The 14,830-nt window shown below is 48.1% G+C and overlaps 2 protein-coding genes across 2 annotated transcripts in view; one reads left to right on the top strand and one right to left on the bottom strand.

Annotated features, from left to right (window-relative positions):
• Window positions 1–14,830, bottom strand: part of DEFB108B (defensin beta 108B) — an 875,574-nt gene that overhangs the window by 675,956 nt on the left and 184,788 nt on the right. The window lies entirely within an intron of this gene.
• The window catches only part of LOC135964597 (ATP-dependent 6-phosphofructokinase, platelet type-like), a 43,243-nt gene continuing 35,819 nt past the window's right edge, over window positions 7,407–14,830 (top strand). Inside the window, exon 1 of the mRNA XM_065518749.2 lies at window positions 7,407–7,571. Within this exon, the coding sequence (XP_065374821.1) occupies window positions 7,515–7,571 (57 nt within the window). The 5' untranslated portion in view covers window positions 7,407–7,514. The remainder of the gene's footprint in view (window positions 7,572–14,830) is intronic.

Here is a 14,830-nt window from a genome sequence, read left to right as displayed (position 1 = left end):
AGTAGCAGAACCTGAAGCCATGTGAATGGGTCCTCCGATCTTACACTTGGAATTCACTTTTTATTACTCTGTCTGCTAATTGGGAAGCATATCAATTATACAGAAATCTGAGAATGTATAATTATACATTTATAACAGAAGAAAACTTATTTTTAATACCCCAGAACACATGGCTATGTTTTTCCCTCATGCCCCACCACTGTTTTCTTTGCTTGAAATGCGAAATGACACTTGAATGCAGTTTTCTAGCGACTGTTAGACTGGCATAGTTCTTCAGAGACAGAGGATGTAAAGCACATGGAGAATTTCTGTTTGTGGAATGTGATTTCCTGGTGGCCTCATTCAGGCTGCTGCCGCCGCCTTCCCCTCTGGCCGCCTGCACCGTGGGATGTCTGAGGAGGTCCCTGTTTCATCCTCTGGAAGTTCTGAAAAGGAAGGAGAGGAGGGCGTGCGGGGTGTGGTACCTTTGTGTTGGTCCTTCGAGCTTTTATTTGGAGTCTCGGCTGCCTTCCTGGTTGCTGCCTTTATGTCCCTAGCTCGTGGCTTTGTCCTTGTGTCTAACAGACAGATGGAAAGGGAAGTTGTATTCAGCCAACAGCTTGATCTTATTCTCAAGGCTGAAATCGACTGGGTATTTGGAGATTTCTATGTAAATTGGCATTTTTGGTTTTTAAACATGGTGTCTTATTTGTACTTCAAATGGGTAATGGGTTCTCTTGGAAAAAATATAGCCATAAAGCTGGTTTAAAAAAAAAGGGGGGGGGGAGTGGGTGTTAGAGAGCGGCTTAGAAATTACACTAGTAATCACAGGCCGTGGTGGCTTATGCCTGTAATTCCAGCACTTTGAGAAGATGAGGCAGGTGGATCACCTGAGGTCAGGAGTTCAAGACCAGCCTGGACAACATGGTGAAACCCCGTCTGTACTGAAAATATGAAAATTAGCCGGGCATGGTGACACAGGCACCTGTAATCCCAGCTACTTGGGAGGCTGAGGCAGGATAATCGCTTGTACCCGGGAGGCAGAGGTTGCAGTGAGCCGAGATCGCGCCACTGCACTCCACCCTGGGCGACAGAGCAGAGACTCCATGTAAAAAAAAACAAAAACAAAAACAAAAACAAAAAAAAACCACCCCGGTGATGGAAACCTGACTGCATCATCTGTGATGGAGATGGCAGATTATGTCGTTTTTAGTGACAGGATGAATTGGATATATTTGCCTTCCCGTCTGAAGCCCCAGCACCTGGTCGGGGCACCCCTCCCTTCTGAAGTCCCCAGCACCTGGTTGGGGCCCCCCTCCCCTTCTGAAGCCCCCAACACATGGTCGGAGGCGCCCCTCCCCTCTGAAGCCCAAAGACCCTCCTGGCCTGTGGTGCTGCTTTTTCAAATGCTGCCCTTGGCTGTTTTTGAGGAGTCACTGGCACCCCAGCAGTCTGTATGTGTCACTTCTTCATGGATCCGGGGTGAAGTCGGTGAAGCTCATTTGTCTCGTCTTCCTCCTCATGTGCCACATCTCATCTGTTGTCTGTCCAAGTTCGTGTGTGTGTGTGTGTGTGTGTGTTGTGCATTCTCAGGCTGTACTCAGTGCTTAGGTGACAAGAACGTCTTAGAGCAACGGACTGTCTGCTCCTAAAGAATGCTGTATGTTAATCGAGACACGGTTTACTTGTGGGGTTTAAATTTCCTGGGTGTGTTGGAGGCAATTAGGGGGAAACAAGGTCTAAATAAAGCCCCTGGGAATGAGGAAGGCAATAATGAAAACAATAACTTTATACACACTTAGCAGTTGATTTAATTTGAAGGTGAATTTTGCATTTTGGGGACTCCTAAAGCTACTGTTCGTAGGGATTCCTTGATGAGCTTCTTGTTTTCTGTCAAGTAGAAAGTAAAGGGGATCGGTTTTGCCTTTAATTCTGACTGACTAGAATCTACTTCCCTTTCCCCCCATTCACATTAGGGTGGGGATTGGACTAGAAGAGCTGTAGGATCTCTTTATTTCTGATGTTAAAATGAATTTTTTTCTTTACTCTTTTTATTGGTGAGCTGCTATTTTGTCCTTCAATGCACTGTTCTTTGGTTTGGGAAATGTGCTATATTTGTACCGTGCTTGAAATGTACACAATGGTTCTAAATTGCTACTTTAAAGTTAGATATAACAAAATGTCATCCATAAATCAGGCACAGTCTGAGGCCTGGAGACCCCTCTTGTCACTTCCAGCCGTATCTCCTTCCCTGGCCACGTTGCCGCTGGCCACATCTCCTCCCCCCACCATGCCATGTCACCCCCCACCATGTCACCTCTAGCCACATCACCTCTGGCCTCCCTGCCTGCCTCCCTCCCTCCCTCCTGGTGGCCTCCGTGGCTCCTGCTGACTGCCCTCCCGAGGGTCTGTTCAAGGCTCTTTCCTCGTTTTCTGCTCCTGAGTGGGTCTTGAGGCCTGGATATTTCACAGGATGCAAAGTTTTTTCCCTTCCAGCCATGGGTCTCTGGGCAACAATTCCAGAGAGGGCACTAAGCTCTCCTTACCCACCTGGGGGCCCTGAGCCCTGACCGCCAGGGCTTTTCTGCAGGGTGTGGGGCAGACTCATGCATGAATTGGACTGAAAAGGTGCTTCCAGGAATGCTTGTTTTAAGTGCACTGGAGCAGAGATGGGGAGAGGGGATCACTTGGTTTGCTAAGAATTTGGTCCTGCTCACAGCCAATAAGGCAACATAAGCACCTCCTAAATGAAGCATTCTACACACTGATTTTACACATGACAGTTGTGGTGGCTGGAAAAGGCTTCACACAATGAGTGAGTTTGAGCTGCGTTTGAAGGAAGAACAGGTCCCTGCCGGTGGAAATGAAAGATAAGGGTGACCCAAGCCATCAGCAGCAGCGGGGCTGGGGTGGTGTGGACTCCCCATGGATGGTGGGCATCATGGATGGTGGGCATGGCTGAAATGCAGGAGAGGGCAGGGGTGCGAAGGAACAGCAGGGCGGCATTAAAATCCCCCCTGCAGAGAGGGGATGTGACTGAGATACTATCACATGTATACAAGAGAGATGATTTGAGGATTTCTGGGAGCCTGTGGGAAGAGCACGTGGTCATCATTAGTTCTCTGGATCTCTTTTTATGAAGTAGTGAAAACAGTCATGCCTCTGCCTATCTTGTGAGCTGTTGCCAAGAACAAATCGGATAATCTTTAGCGAGCCTTGTAAATGCAAAAGATTATGACAGACTGTTCCAGCCCCCTTGTCTCCACGCTCCTTTCCTCCTTGGTAACGTGAACCCTGCTGGGTACCTCACTATCTGCCTGACTTCCCCTCTGTAACGTGAGCCCTGAGCACTTGCTGGGTACCTCGCTGTCCACCTTCCTTCCTCAGTAACATGAGCCCTGAGTATTTGCTGGGTACCTCGCTGCCTGCTGTACAGCTGGGTGTAGCCTTGTCAAACGCATTTGGCTGGCACATAAGCAGAAGTGCTCGCCGGGCCTTGGGAGTGCTTTCTGACATGTGGGTGCCTGCTTTTCCCTGCTAGGCTGGAGCTGCAGGAGCCCTCCCAGACCAGACAGAGGATCAAGGCTATGGCCTTGGGGTGGCGACTGGGGGAGCTCCCTGGGTTCATTGTGTGGGTGAGAGCAAACTTCAGTCCCGCTGCAGCACCGGGATTCAGGGTTCCTTCTGGAATGTTCTGAGTGAGAAACAGGAATGGTGCACAGGTTCATCTTCTGAGGATTTTATGGTTATCTAGGGAGAGCACTGGTGCCTCTGAGCTATGAACCTGCAGAACCACTTCTTCCACTAACAGCTTTCTTTATGTAAAGAAAGACGTACAAACAATGCCACTTCAGATGGAGGTATTTCCAGGTGTGGCCTGAAAAATGAACAAAATGACTTTCATCTCCAGGAAAGCACCTTATTCCCAGTGATAGACATTTGAGCTTTCCAGTGAATATTAAAGTATAAAAATCTTGTGTCCACCACTTTCTCATGTGATCAATGGTGATATTGATGTGGGTTGGTTGGTTTTTTGTTTTTTTTTTTTTTGACACATAATGAAATGTGGAAGCTGCTCATAACTCTGAACCAGTGTTTTCTAACCAATGTGATTACAAATAGTGTGCTGGTAAAAGCCAGCCAAGTGCAGGACGGGCCAGTCGACTTAGAAGGAATTGGGGCAGAAAAGTCCATTGACCAGAGCACAGACTCCTCATTGCAGACAGCCTGTACGGAAGTGCCGCTTGTTACATTTGGCAGCAGAGAATACCTAAAATGTTCTGAAAACACAATGAAAATACTTCTAATTGTATATCAGCATGGGGTCAGACTTTCTTCATAAACTTCAACCACGGCTCTGCTGCGCACTGAATGCAGATGCAGGCATGAGAACCCTGCTGTCTGAGGTGCAGAGATGTTAGGCGTTTTCACAGCAGCACAAACTATTGCCACAGTGCTGCTTATTTTGGAAAATGGTTTCTTCTTTAAAACTGTTAAGATGTAATGACTTTATCATTGTAAAATGAACTAAATTATTTCTTTTTGTGACCGAGTCTTGCTCTGCCACCCAGGCTGGAGTGCAGTGGTGTGTGACCTCAGCTCACTTCAACCTCTGCCTCCTGAGTTCAAGCGATTCTCCTGCCTCAGCCTCCCTAGGTAGCTGGGACTACAGGTATCCGCCACCATGCCCGGCTACTTTTTGTATTTAGTAGGTTTCATCATGGCCAGGCCGGTCTCGAACTCCTGACCTCAAGTGATCCACCTGCCTCTGCTCCCAAAGTGCTGGAGTTACAGGCATGAGCCACCACTCCTGGCCTCATGAGAAGGCTTTTTGTGATCTTCAATAAAGTGCAAAGGGTTCCTGAGACCCAAAAGTTTGAAAACCACTGGCTTAAACCAACAAAATTGTCCACGATTCTTCAGTGTGTCTTCTGTTGATGGAGAAAGGACGTAAGGGTTGCTTTACTTTTTTCCTTTCGCAACTCAATGGTGCTGGGACAACTAGGGTATCCACATGGAAAAGGATGGCCTGGACCCTTCCTCACCCTACACACAAAGCTCAAAATGGATCCAACGTAAGGAGCCGATTGTGAGGGATCAGGGCCTACTCTTAAGATCTTGTGGGACCTAAATTGCCAAGATGAAGGCCCTGTATCTAAATATAGTGACATTTTGAGTTTCTGGGGTTGTGACTTTAACATGGGAATCTGAGGCATGAGGGGCAGTTCAGCCTATGACAACTTTAGGGGGCGAATCCTGGTGAAACTGTTACGATGGATTAGGCAATGTTTCCTTAGATGAGACGTCTAAAACATAACAAGCAACTGATGGGAAAAAGACGGTATCAAAATTAAAAATGTTCATTTCAGAGGATACTATTAAAGTAAAAAGACAACCCACAGAACAGGATACATTATCCCAATAAGGGCCTGATATCAAGAATATATTTTAAAACTCTTAATAAAAAAAATCCAATTTAAAAATGGACAAAGGATTTGAATACATTCTCCAAAGAAATAAATGCCTTAAAAAGCACATGAGATGTTTAACAGAATTCATCTTAGAAATGGAAATCAAAACCACCGTGAGATACTGCTTCACAACCACCAAGATGGATAAAACCCCAGTATTGGACAGTGACATGTTGGTGAATTTGAGAAAACTGAAATCTTTAGTGGGAGGGGAAGTAAAACGGTACAGTTGCTTTGGAAAAGTCCGGCAGTTCCTCAGAAAAGTTAAGCATAAAATCACCATACGACCCAGCAATTTCACTCCTAGGCTTATGCCCAAGAAAATTGAAAACATTTTTACAAAAAAAATCTTATGCAAGAATCTTCATAGCAGCACTATTGGTAATAGTAGAAACAACCCAGGTGTCAACAGATGAATGGATGAAGAAAATATGTACACAATGGAATATCACTCAGCCGTAAAAAGGAACAAAAGAACATGTGCTCCAACCCGAACGAGCCTTGGATGTGAAAGATGCCGGTGCCAAAGGTCGTGCACTGTGAGATTCCACTCGCCTTGGACGTGAAAGATGCCAGCACCAAAGATCATGCCAAAGGTCACGCACTGTGTATGATTCTCCTCACAACAGGTGTCCAGAATGGGCAAATCCAGAGAAACGGAAGACAGCTGGCGATTGCCAGGGGCTGGAGGAAGGAAGGAGCATGTGCTGACTCTTAATGGGTTCAAGGTTTTTTTGGCCGGTGGTGAAAAAGTCCCGGAACTACATACTAGTGGTTGATTGTTGTGCAGCTTTGAGAATACACTAAAAAGACTGAATTGTATCCTTTAATATTGGGGCTTTTATGCTTTGTAAATGGCATTTCAATTTAAAAAGGAACTCCAGAACTTCTTTGGTGTTGATATTTAGAATGTGAAAGGGACAGTATCCAAAACATGTTACTATGTAACTCACGTCCCCAGAGAGTTAAACTTCATTAAAGGGTGTGTTTGAGCCTAGGAGACACAACGATCCTATACTATACGTTATAGCTCATCTCACTGATTTCTATCTCACATAACAAGCATATTCAGGGAAAACGGACACGTAAACGTGAGCTGAATGCTATGCAGAGGCACATTCCTCTTACCAGGATGGTCTTTAGTGGTGCAGTAAGAGATGCGGTCATAGCAACATTAGTTTAATTTCTATGGCAACAGGAATTTGGCACATTGATGAGTTAGATGTCCCTGCACAGCTCCTAACAGGGTTGCCCATTTCTGTGTGGTGTCTGTGTACATTCTTGCTGTGGAAATAAGTGATAGCACCTGCACAGACACTTGCTTGGAAACGCGCACGAAGCTGGTGAAAGCAGAGGACAGGGGAGAGGGAAGCATGGCTCAGCCCTGGCAAAGGAGACGGTTATTCCGAATGTGGAAGATTCAGGAACACGATCCTTGGGAAGACTGGAGATGTCCGTGGATCTCACCGCTGTCGGGTTGTATCTGCAGCCAGTTACTGGAGCTGTCAGAAGCGCATGTGTTGATATCGGTGTCATCACTCAACGCTTCTGACTTTTCCTGTTGCTGAGGATGATTGCATGTGGTGGAAGCAAAGTGCTGACTTAGCACAGATCATCAGATCCCAGTTCTTTTCTATCAAGGGGGGCAGGGTTAGAACCTCCCTCCCCACTCCCCAATCCCATTGTTGAAAATAATAGTTAGCTTGGGAGGGTTTTTACTCCTAAGGTTGAAGCCGTGCATTTCTAGAGCCTGGGCTGTCAGCTGTGCTGGCTGGGGAATGCTGGGGCTGTGGTCGTCTGGCCGCTGGCAGCCCTGCTGGTGGGTCCTGCTTCTGACGCCGTTCATTTCTGAAGCTTGCTTTCCCTGGTGTTGGAAGTAGCAGCACTGGAGGAACGGCCTCCTTCCTACAGCGAAGCTCTGCCAAGAGAGAAGACACGGAGCGTCTGTTGAGGGATGTGACGTTTGGGTCACCGCACCATGCGTTCTGCTTCTCAGCGGTGCCTCCTGGTTGATGTTACCATCACCTGGCATTACCCAGGAGGTAACTCGCAGATGCCACACTGATGGAAAGCTACGGCAGCGTGGTTCGAGTCCAGGGCCAGCTGGAGCATATCAGCAAGGTTGGGCTTGGACGTATGTGCTCCACCCAGTGGGTGGGTCTGTGGAGCTGGGGTGTCGTGAGAGCCAGAGGGTCCTGGTAGAACCCTGCCAGATGACAGGAAAGAACCAGTGGAATCGAGGCAGGGAGCCGAAGGAGCTCAGGAAGGAGCGAGCCATCATAGGGCGGGAGGCTCAGGAGCCAGCAGGCGAGTGGGATGTGGCCTCAGGGTGCTGCTGGGTTGGTGAGGAGCCTTCTGTGACTTTTCTGAGAGTGGAGTCGGTTGTACGGGTGGGTGCCGGCTCCCGCAGATAGAAGAGCCAAGCGTCCTGCAGGAGACCAACATGTACACTGGGAGTTTCCAGGTGCGTGTCCTGGCACGTGGCCCAGAGGCCCCTGACAAGGTTCAGTGCACCAGGCACACAGTGGACTGTTGGTGCCTGACCCAACGAGGGAGTGAGGGAGGGCCGAGACACAGGTGCGGAGATGCACGGGACGGGGTGCAGTCAGGTGGAGAGTCATGCTGTGGGGTCCGGGAGAGACGGGTTCTAGAATAAATGGGACGGGGGTAGAGTCAGGTGGAGAGTCATGCTGCTGGGGTCTGCGAAATGTGTTTTTGCTTCCATCTGAGAAGCTGGACCTGAGCATGTCTGTGCTTTGACATTTAATCTGTGCACTATCCTCGGCAGGGTGTGTATCTCTGTGGCAGAGGACACCCTGGGCACAGTGGATGTCAGTGGCCGTGCCTGGACTCGGGGTCCGTGAATGTTGCGTGATCGAACGTGTTTGGTACATTCTCAGCTCCTGCCCAGGTGCCTCCCAAACCTCAGGTGTTGTGGCTCCCCACGCCTTTCCCATCTGCGTGTAGCATGACCACCACCTTCCTAACTTGTGTTTGTCCTACCACGGCTGCCGTGTCTAACGGACGCTTTGCTCTCCAGCTACTTTCCTATAATCAAAACCCTTGACTTTTCTTGTGTTTCAGAGACGACAGGGTATTAGTCTTTCATGATTGCTCTGAGGATTTCAAAAAGCAAATATACCTTACAGGATGCAAGATATTGGAGACAGTAATTATAGATGACTTTTCTCAGTCTTTTGATTGTGGTAAAATTACATAGCACTCGAACCATTTTTAAGTGTATGGTTTGGTGGCATTAAGAGTGTTCACACTATCATGCCGCGATCATCGCCATCTATCTCCAGAACTTCCCGGTCTCCCCACGCTTGAAACTCGGTCTACCAGACACTAGGTCTCCTCCTGCCCCAGCTCTGGTAAGCACTACAGATTGCTTGGAAAATAGGCTTTCTCAGTAAGAGAAGGGGCAAGGAGAAGAGCTCTCAAGACTATCTTGAGATTTGAGGAAGTGTTTTAGGTTTTGCTCACTGGTTCCCAGTGTAAAGAAACTATTGAAGACGTGGGATGGCGAAGGTAAGGTCTGTGATCTCAGGAAGTGCTGGGCTGGGCAGCTTTCCCACTGTGATGGGGGCACTTGCCCTCAAACCCGCCTGAGATAATCACTTGAGGATGGTGCTGCCTTGTGATGGCTCTGAACTTGGTCTCCTTGAAAGTTGCCAAGTGCATAAGCTTTGGCGGTTACCATCTAGTGTCTGCGGGAGACCTAGAATTTGAATGTTGTTGACTTTAGAACACACTCATTCTTATAACACTCTACCTATTCTCATCAATAGGAAATATGCTGTGTCTTTTTTTTTTTTTTTTTTTTTTTTGCTTTAATATTCTGTGTTTCAGTAGCAGTAGTTGCAGCGGACGCTACTTCTAGTTCATGGTTATTGCCAAACACAAGCTTCTGAAAACTGTGTGAAAAATGAAGGGGGAAAGTGGTTTTCTGCATAAGGCTTTTTTGAACATCTTGTTTTTTTCTGGAATATCTGTCGTGGTGTAAAACATTTCCATATTTAGGGGTTTGTAATGTGTTTGATAGTGGTTGGCTTTGAAACCCCATGTTTTTGCATGTCGTGGGGCTGCTTTATCCTGTTATTCTATGATATAGCTAGTTTTCAAAACTATTGGTTATTTCACTTTAAAAACCAAAGCAGCTTACATTATGAGTGTGATTCCTGTAAGAATGTAATTGTAAAATTGATTTGTGTTCAATAAACTTACTGGAATGACTAGTTAGATCAGTGGACGAAAAGATGATAAGAACATGTCAGGTCTCTGGGCCAGGAAGGACTTCCAAATAATACACGTGATACACAGTAATTTCTTAACAAAAGATTAGATTTAGTACATAACTGTTTAAAACCTCTGTATTTTCTATTATAGCCATTCCACAGTGCCCACGGGGTTGGGTTGCAGGACTGCCTATGGATACCAAGGTCTGTGGGTGTTCAGGTCCCTGGTATAAAACGGCATCGTGTTTGCATACGACATACGCACATCCTCCTGCAGACTTTGTCATGTCAGGGTTGCTCGTAACACCTATACCATGGATATGCCATGTGAGTAGTTGTTAAACGATATTGTTTAATGAATAATAAAGTCTGAATGCTTAGTACAAACACCTTAAAAAAGTATTCTTAAACTATGGTTGGTTGAATCCACAGGCCTGGAACCCTGGGATAGAGTACAAACTCTAGAAGCAAAATGAACAAATAAAGAACTTGAGGTCAGCAGTGACGGGTGTGGGATCACACTGAATCTAGCGTGTTTTGCTGTGTCACTACGGAGTCTAAATGGAAACCATTTTTAGCTTAGGGTAAAATAGGTAACAGGAAACACTACAGAATGGGCACGAAGGCGAGCCCCTCATTACCACGTGTTACAGCCAAATGTCTGCCTCCTGTGGAAGGATCTGTCCTGTGAGGAGACTAGACGTTGATGATTTCCGGATGTGTGAAGGGAAATGCCCTCCGAGAAGCCTGGTTTTGGCCGGAGCACATCAGAGGAGAGTTAGCGTGGCATGGAGTTGCCACAGTGCCCCTCATGCCTGCTGCTTCTCTCCTCCTCACCGCTGGCCCTGACTCTCACCAAGGGAGGAAAGTTCAGCTCCAGCTGAACCCCACACAGCGCTTGTCGGTCTCTAGGGCGGGTGCTGCCTTCTCCTGAACAGGCTGTGACAGAGGAAGGTCTGGCCGTACTTGAGCTGTGAGAGATGCTCTCAGAGATCCAGCATCCTGCAAACCCAGGTGCTGAAGGTTCCTCCTCCACCGTCCTGCAGGGAGAGGGGTCTGTTCCTGCTTCCCCTCAACCTGAGCTGACTTCTTGTCTGTTCTGTACACCTAGCTCTTAAGAGCAGTTATTGTTAAAAATAATCATTTAGCAGACAAACACCATAAGGTGACAGCCTGGGAGGGTAGATGGGGCTGGAGGGTGGTTTCCTGAGCAACAGGGTTCAGTTTTCTGTTTTGGCGTCACTCGACCCAAGGCCCCCAGATAATTGAAATATTGTCAGCAAAACACCCATGTTGTATCTAAGTTTTTTTTTTTTTTTTTTTTTTAAAGGAATGGGTGCAAACTTCTAACAGGGACCTGACAAAAGAGAAGGATTTCTTCTCTGCAAAGTGAAGGTCGGGGCTGGTTGGCATTTGCCATCTGTGACTAGCAGGGACCCAGGCTGCTGCCCGACTCCTGACCCTGCAACTCCTGCCCCTGTTCCCACCAGCAGGAAGAAGAGCGGGAAGTTGCCTTTTCCCCTTTAAGGGGATGAGGTGAGAGTTGTGCCTGCCATTTCGCTGGTCCCTGGGGTGATTCTCCAGCATGGATGGAAGTTGGCTTTGGCGGCCTGAGCCCTGTGAAGCTGGGGTTGCTGTTCCCTGAGCAGCAGGAAGCCTGGACTCTGGGAAGTGGGGGTCAGAGGGTAGCCTTTGCTGCATCCACAGGAGGGGGCCCCTCATTCCAGTTGACATCATCACTGCAGAGGGGGGTGTGGGCTTTCATGGTCCATTGATAAATAGAACGTTCCTTTTTTTTTTTTTTTTTTTTTGGTAAATCACATCAAACCCTAATTCCTTCAGCCTTTACTAAAGTTGCATTTTGTAATTCCACATGATTGCATTATACCTGCAGGAGAGAATGCTTCCTGTAAACCAGAAGCCTCTCTGAGGTAATTCTTGGCCCATTCAGTGAGTTCATTTTCCCAAGGTTAAAAACAGCCTCAGGAGGGGTTGAGGACGCACCGTGACAGTCTCAGGAGGGGTTGAGGATACACCCGGGACACAGCCTCAGGAGGGGTTGAGGACGCACTGTGACAGTCTCAGGAGGGGTTGAGGACGCACTGTGACAGTCTCAGGAGGGGTTGAGGATACAGCCGGGACACAGCCTCAGGAGGGGTTGAGGACGCACCGTGATAGTCTCAGGTCCTGGACATGTGCCCAAGGTGTTTGGGGCACAACTTGGTCTAACACATTTTAGGGAGATGTGAGACATCAATATATGTGAGATGTACGTTGGTTTGGTCCAGGTTTCCAGGTCACAGGTGGATCAGAGACAGATGCGTTTCCGGTGAGCCTTTCCGGAGAAAGCAGTAAGACCCGCATTTATCTCTGTGAGCAGATGGTGACTTTGAGTTCTGCCCTCTGTCCCTGAGGAATTTCCTTGTGGACCAACGGTTGTGAGGGAGGTACATGCCTTTTTTTTCTTTCTTTTTTCTTCCAGTCTCTGTTAGGAGCCTGGGAGGCAAGTTTGCCCTAAGCCGTTCCCCACCTTGTCTTCCCTTTAGCTTAGTGATTTCGGGGTCCTGAGATGTACTTTCACTTCACACTTCTGAGCACACTGGCACTCTAAACAGTGTTGTACGAGGCCGTCTAACTGATTTAGAAGAAGAAACTATTTGGAAGGACTTGAGCACCTTTGTCCTTGAGAGAAACAAGCCTTTGTTTATTTACCCCGAGGCTGTTACGCTGTTCCAGGGTGGGCGGCCTTAGAAAGCTGTGCCTCTCTGAGCGCCTGCCTGTGGAATCTGGTGACTTTGAAGTTAATCCAGCAGCTACATGTTTTGGAAAGCAGGTTGTCTCTTAAAGTGTTGATGATTATGATTCTAACACCGGAATTTCAACGTGTACTTTCCACCCTTCTTTCTTTGTCTCCTCATACCCTGACATTTGCCCTTAGAGTTCATTGAGGGAGGGTCAGTTCTGGCCCTTTCTTTAGATATTGACCTTGAATGGACAGAATCGAGATTCAGAAAAATCCTTGAGCTGTGAGAGTGTGCCGATATCTACGTAAGTGGAATTCATGTGTTAAACTCAGTAAGAGTTTAAGAAATATCAATTCTAGGCTGGGCATAGTGGCTCACACCTGTAATCCCAGCACCTTGGGAGGCTGAGGTGAGTAGATTCAGTTTTGAGCCCAGGAGTTTGAGACCAGCCTGGGCAACATAGCAAGACCCTGACTCTACAAAAAAGTAGATAGTGGTGGTGTGCACCTGTGGTCCCAGATAGTCAGGAGGCTGCGGCTGGAGGATCACCCAAGCCTGGGAAGTTGAGGCTGCAGTGAATCATGACAGCACCACTCTACTCATGGTACACTGTGCCTGAGTGACAGAACAAGAACCCCTGCCACCACACACACACACACACACAATCAATTCTAAATGGACAAAAATGAGACCTTTTAAGTGGAAAAACATCCTGTTTGGTTGCTCTACTTAGGTAACTGTTGACTCACTTGCCAGTAAGAAAATGCAGTGACCAGTTCTGCTGGGACCATCTGTTAAGGCTACTCTGGGCCTCATGGTTTGAGAAGGATCTGTCCAGGGGAGAGTGGGAGTGGCTTAAGGGCCTAGAAGCCAGTTCTTGTGGTTCAGTGTGACTGCGGGTGTGGAGCTGGGGGCAGGGCTCTCCAGGGCATGAGTGGGTAAACAGATGGGCTTCCAGGATGAGCCCCTGTGACTTTGCCTGGTTTACATCCATCCAATACAGATCCACAGGCTCTTACTCTAGAAGCTTCTGCCCGGGCTGATGGACTGGCCTGGGGCCAGAGGGTGCCTTCTGGTTTAGCAAGAGCACTTAGTCACCTAGATCTAGGATTTATGGCACTACAGGGGACTTGTCACACTTGGAGCAGCAGCCATCTGCATTCTAGACTTGGTTCTAGGCGAAGTATTTTGGAGGCTGTTGGTACTCTGTGTTCTGTTTATCTGTAAAACAAGTTAGAGTTGTAACTATTTTTAAAATTTTGCCACAGAATATGGCAGTTGTGGTAGAGCTTGTCCAGAGGCCCCAACACTCAGACACTACCATGTGCTGGGGTTGCAAGCTTTGTCTGCATCGGCTGCTCCTCCTGCCGTGTCTGTGTTCTTGACACAGGAGCCCATTGAGGCTCGGCCTGTGGGACTCGTGCAGCCATTTGTCCGTGTTCCTCTGAGGTTCCGCAGACTTCACGGTCCCGTGGCAGAGCGTACGGTATCTACTTGCATCCTGATTTCCCCAAACCCCAGGACAGGCCAAGAATTCCTTACACACAAATGCAGAGGGCCCCGTGGTGTGGATTTGCAAGTGACACAGCTTTTCCCCAGCTCGGCCTTCGCCTCCAGAGTTGGCTTTAGGGCGATAGAAGCTTCCATCAGACTGGGGGGCCCTGAAGCTTTGGTGGTAGGAATTGGGTGACCAGCACGGATGATACCCCTTTTATATTTGTAGCAATAGTTGTTAACACGACCACGAGTTGTACAGAGAAAGGAAAAAAGGAGGTTTTATTTTCAGAGTAAGTCTGTGCTTTGGGAAATGTGGTCTCGCGGGAGCTGTAAGCACGCGCCCCTCAGGAGCAGGGGAGGTGGCGGCGTTAAACGTTCCGGTTTTTGTTCGCTGTGTGTGTTCATCGGGTTCATGGAATGTCTGAATACTTATGGGGAAAGTCTAGCACACGCGTAATGAGTTAACCTGTAACATCCATGTTTGCCTTGGGGCTAGCGTAACGTTAGAAATGAGGTGGACTCAGCGTGTCATGTACAAAGGTGAGCTTTTGGGCGCAGACGTTTATGCGCAGCCTCAGTCACAGCCAGGAGTGGCTCAGGGTCTGCGGCTTCTGGCGGGAAAGGACACTCACGAGGCCATTCTGTCCAGTCGGGGCTGCCGGCAGGGTCCCAGGGTGGGGTTGTCTGGTCGGCCAGGGTCGGAAGTGCACCCGGGTCCCGTGGGCAGCGTTCCTCTAAACCAGGTTTCTGTCTGATGGCGGAGGAGACTTCAGGCTGATTAACAAACTGTACAGGGGTTACTGTCGTGGGGCTTCAGGGTCGACCTTCGTCCCTGTGATGCCGGTTACATTTCTCTCCGGGCCTCATTGTAGCCACAGAGAACCCACCTCGTCTGACAGCA

Source organism: Macaca fascicularis, chromosome 8 (assembly GCF_037993035.2).
Source record: "Macaca fascicularis isolate 582-1 chromosome 8, T2T-MFA8v1.1".
NCBI lineage: Eukaryota > Metazoa > Chordata > Mammalia > Primates > Cercopithecidae > Macaca > Macaca fascicularis.
The sequence above is the reverse complement of the archived record's forward strand: the minus strand, read 5'-3'. Positions and strand labels throughout refer to the sequence as shown.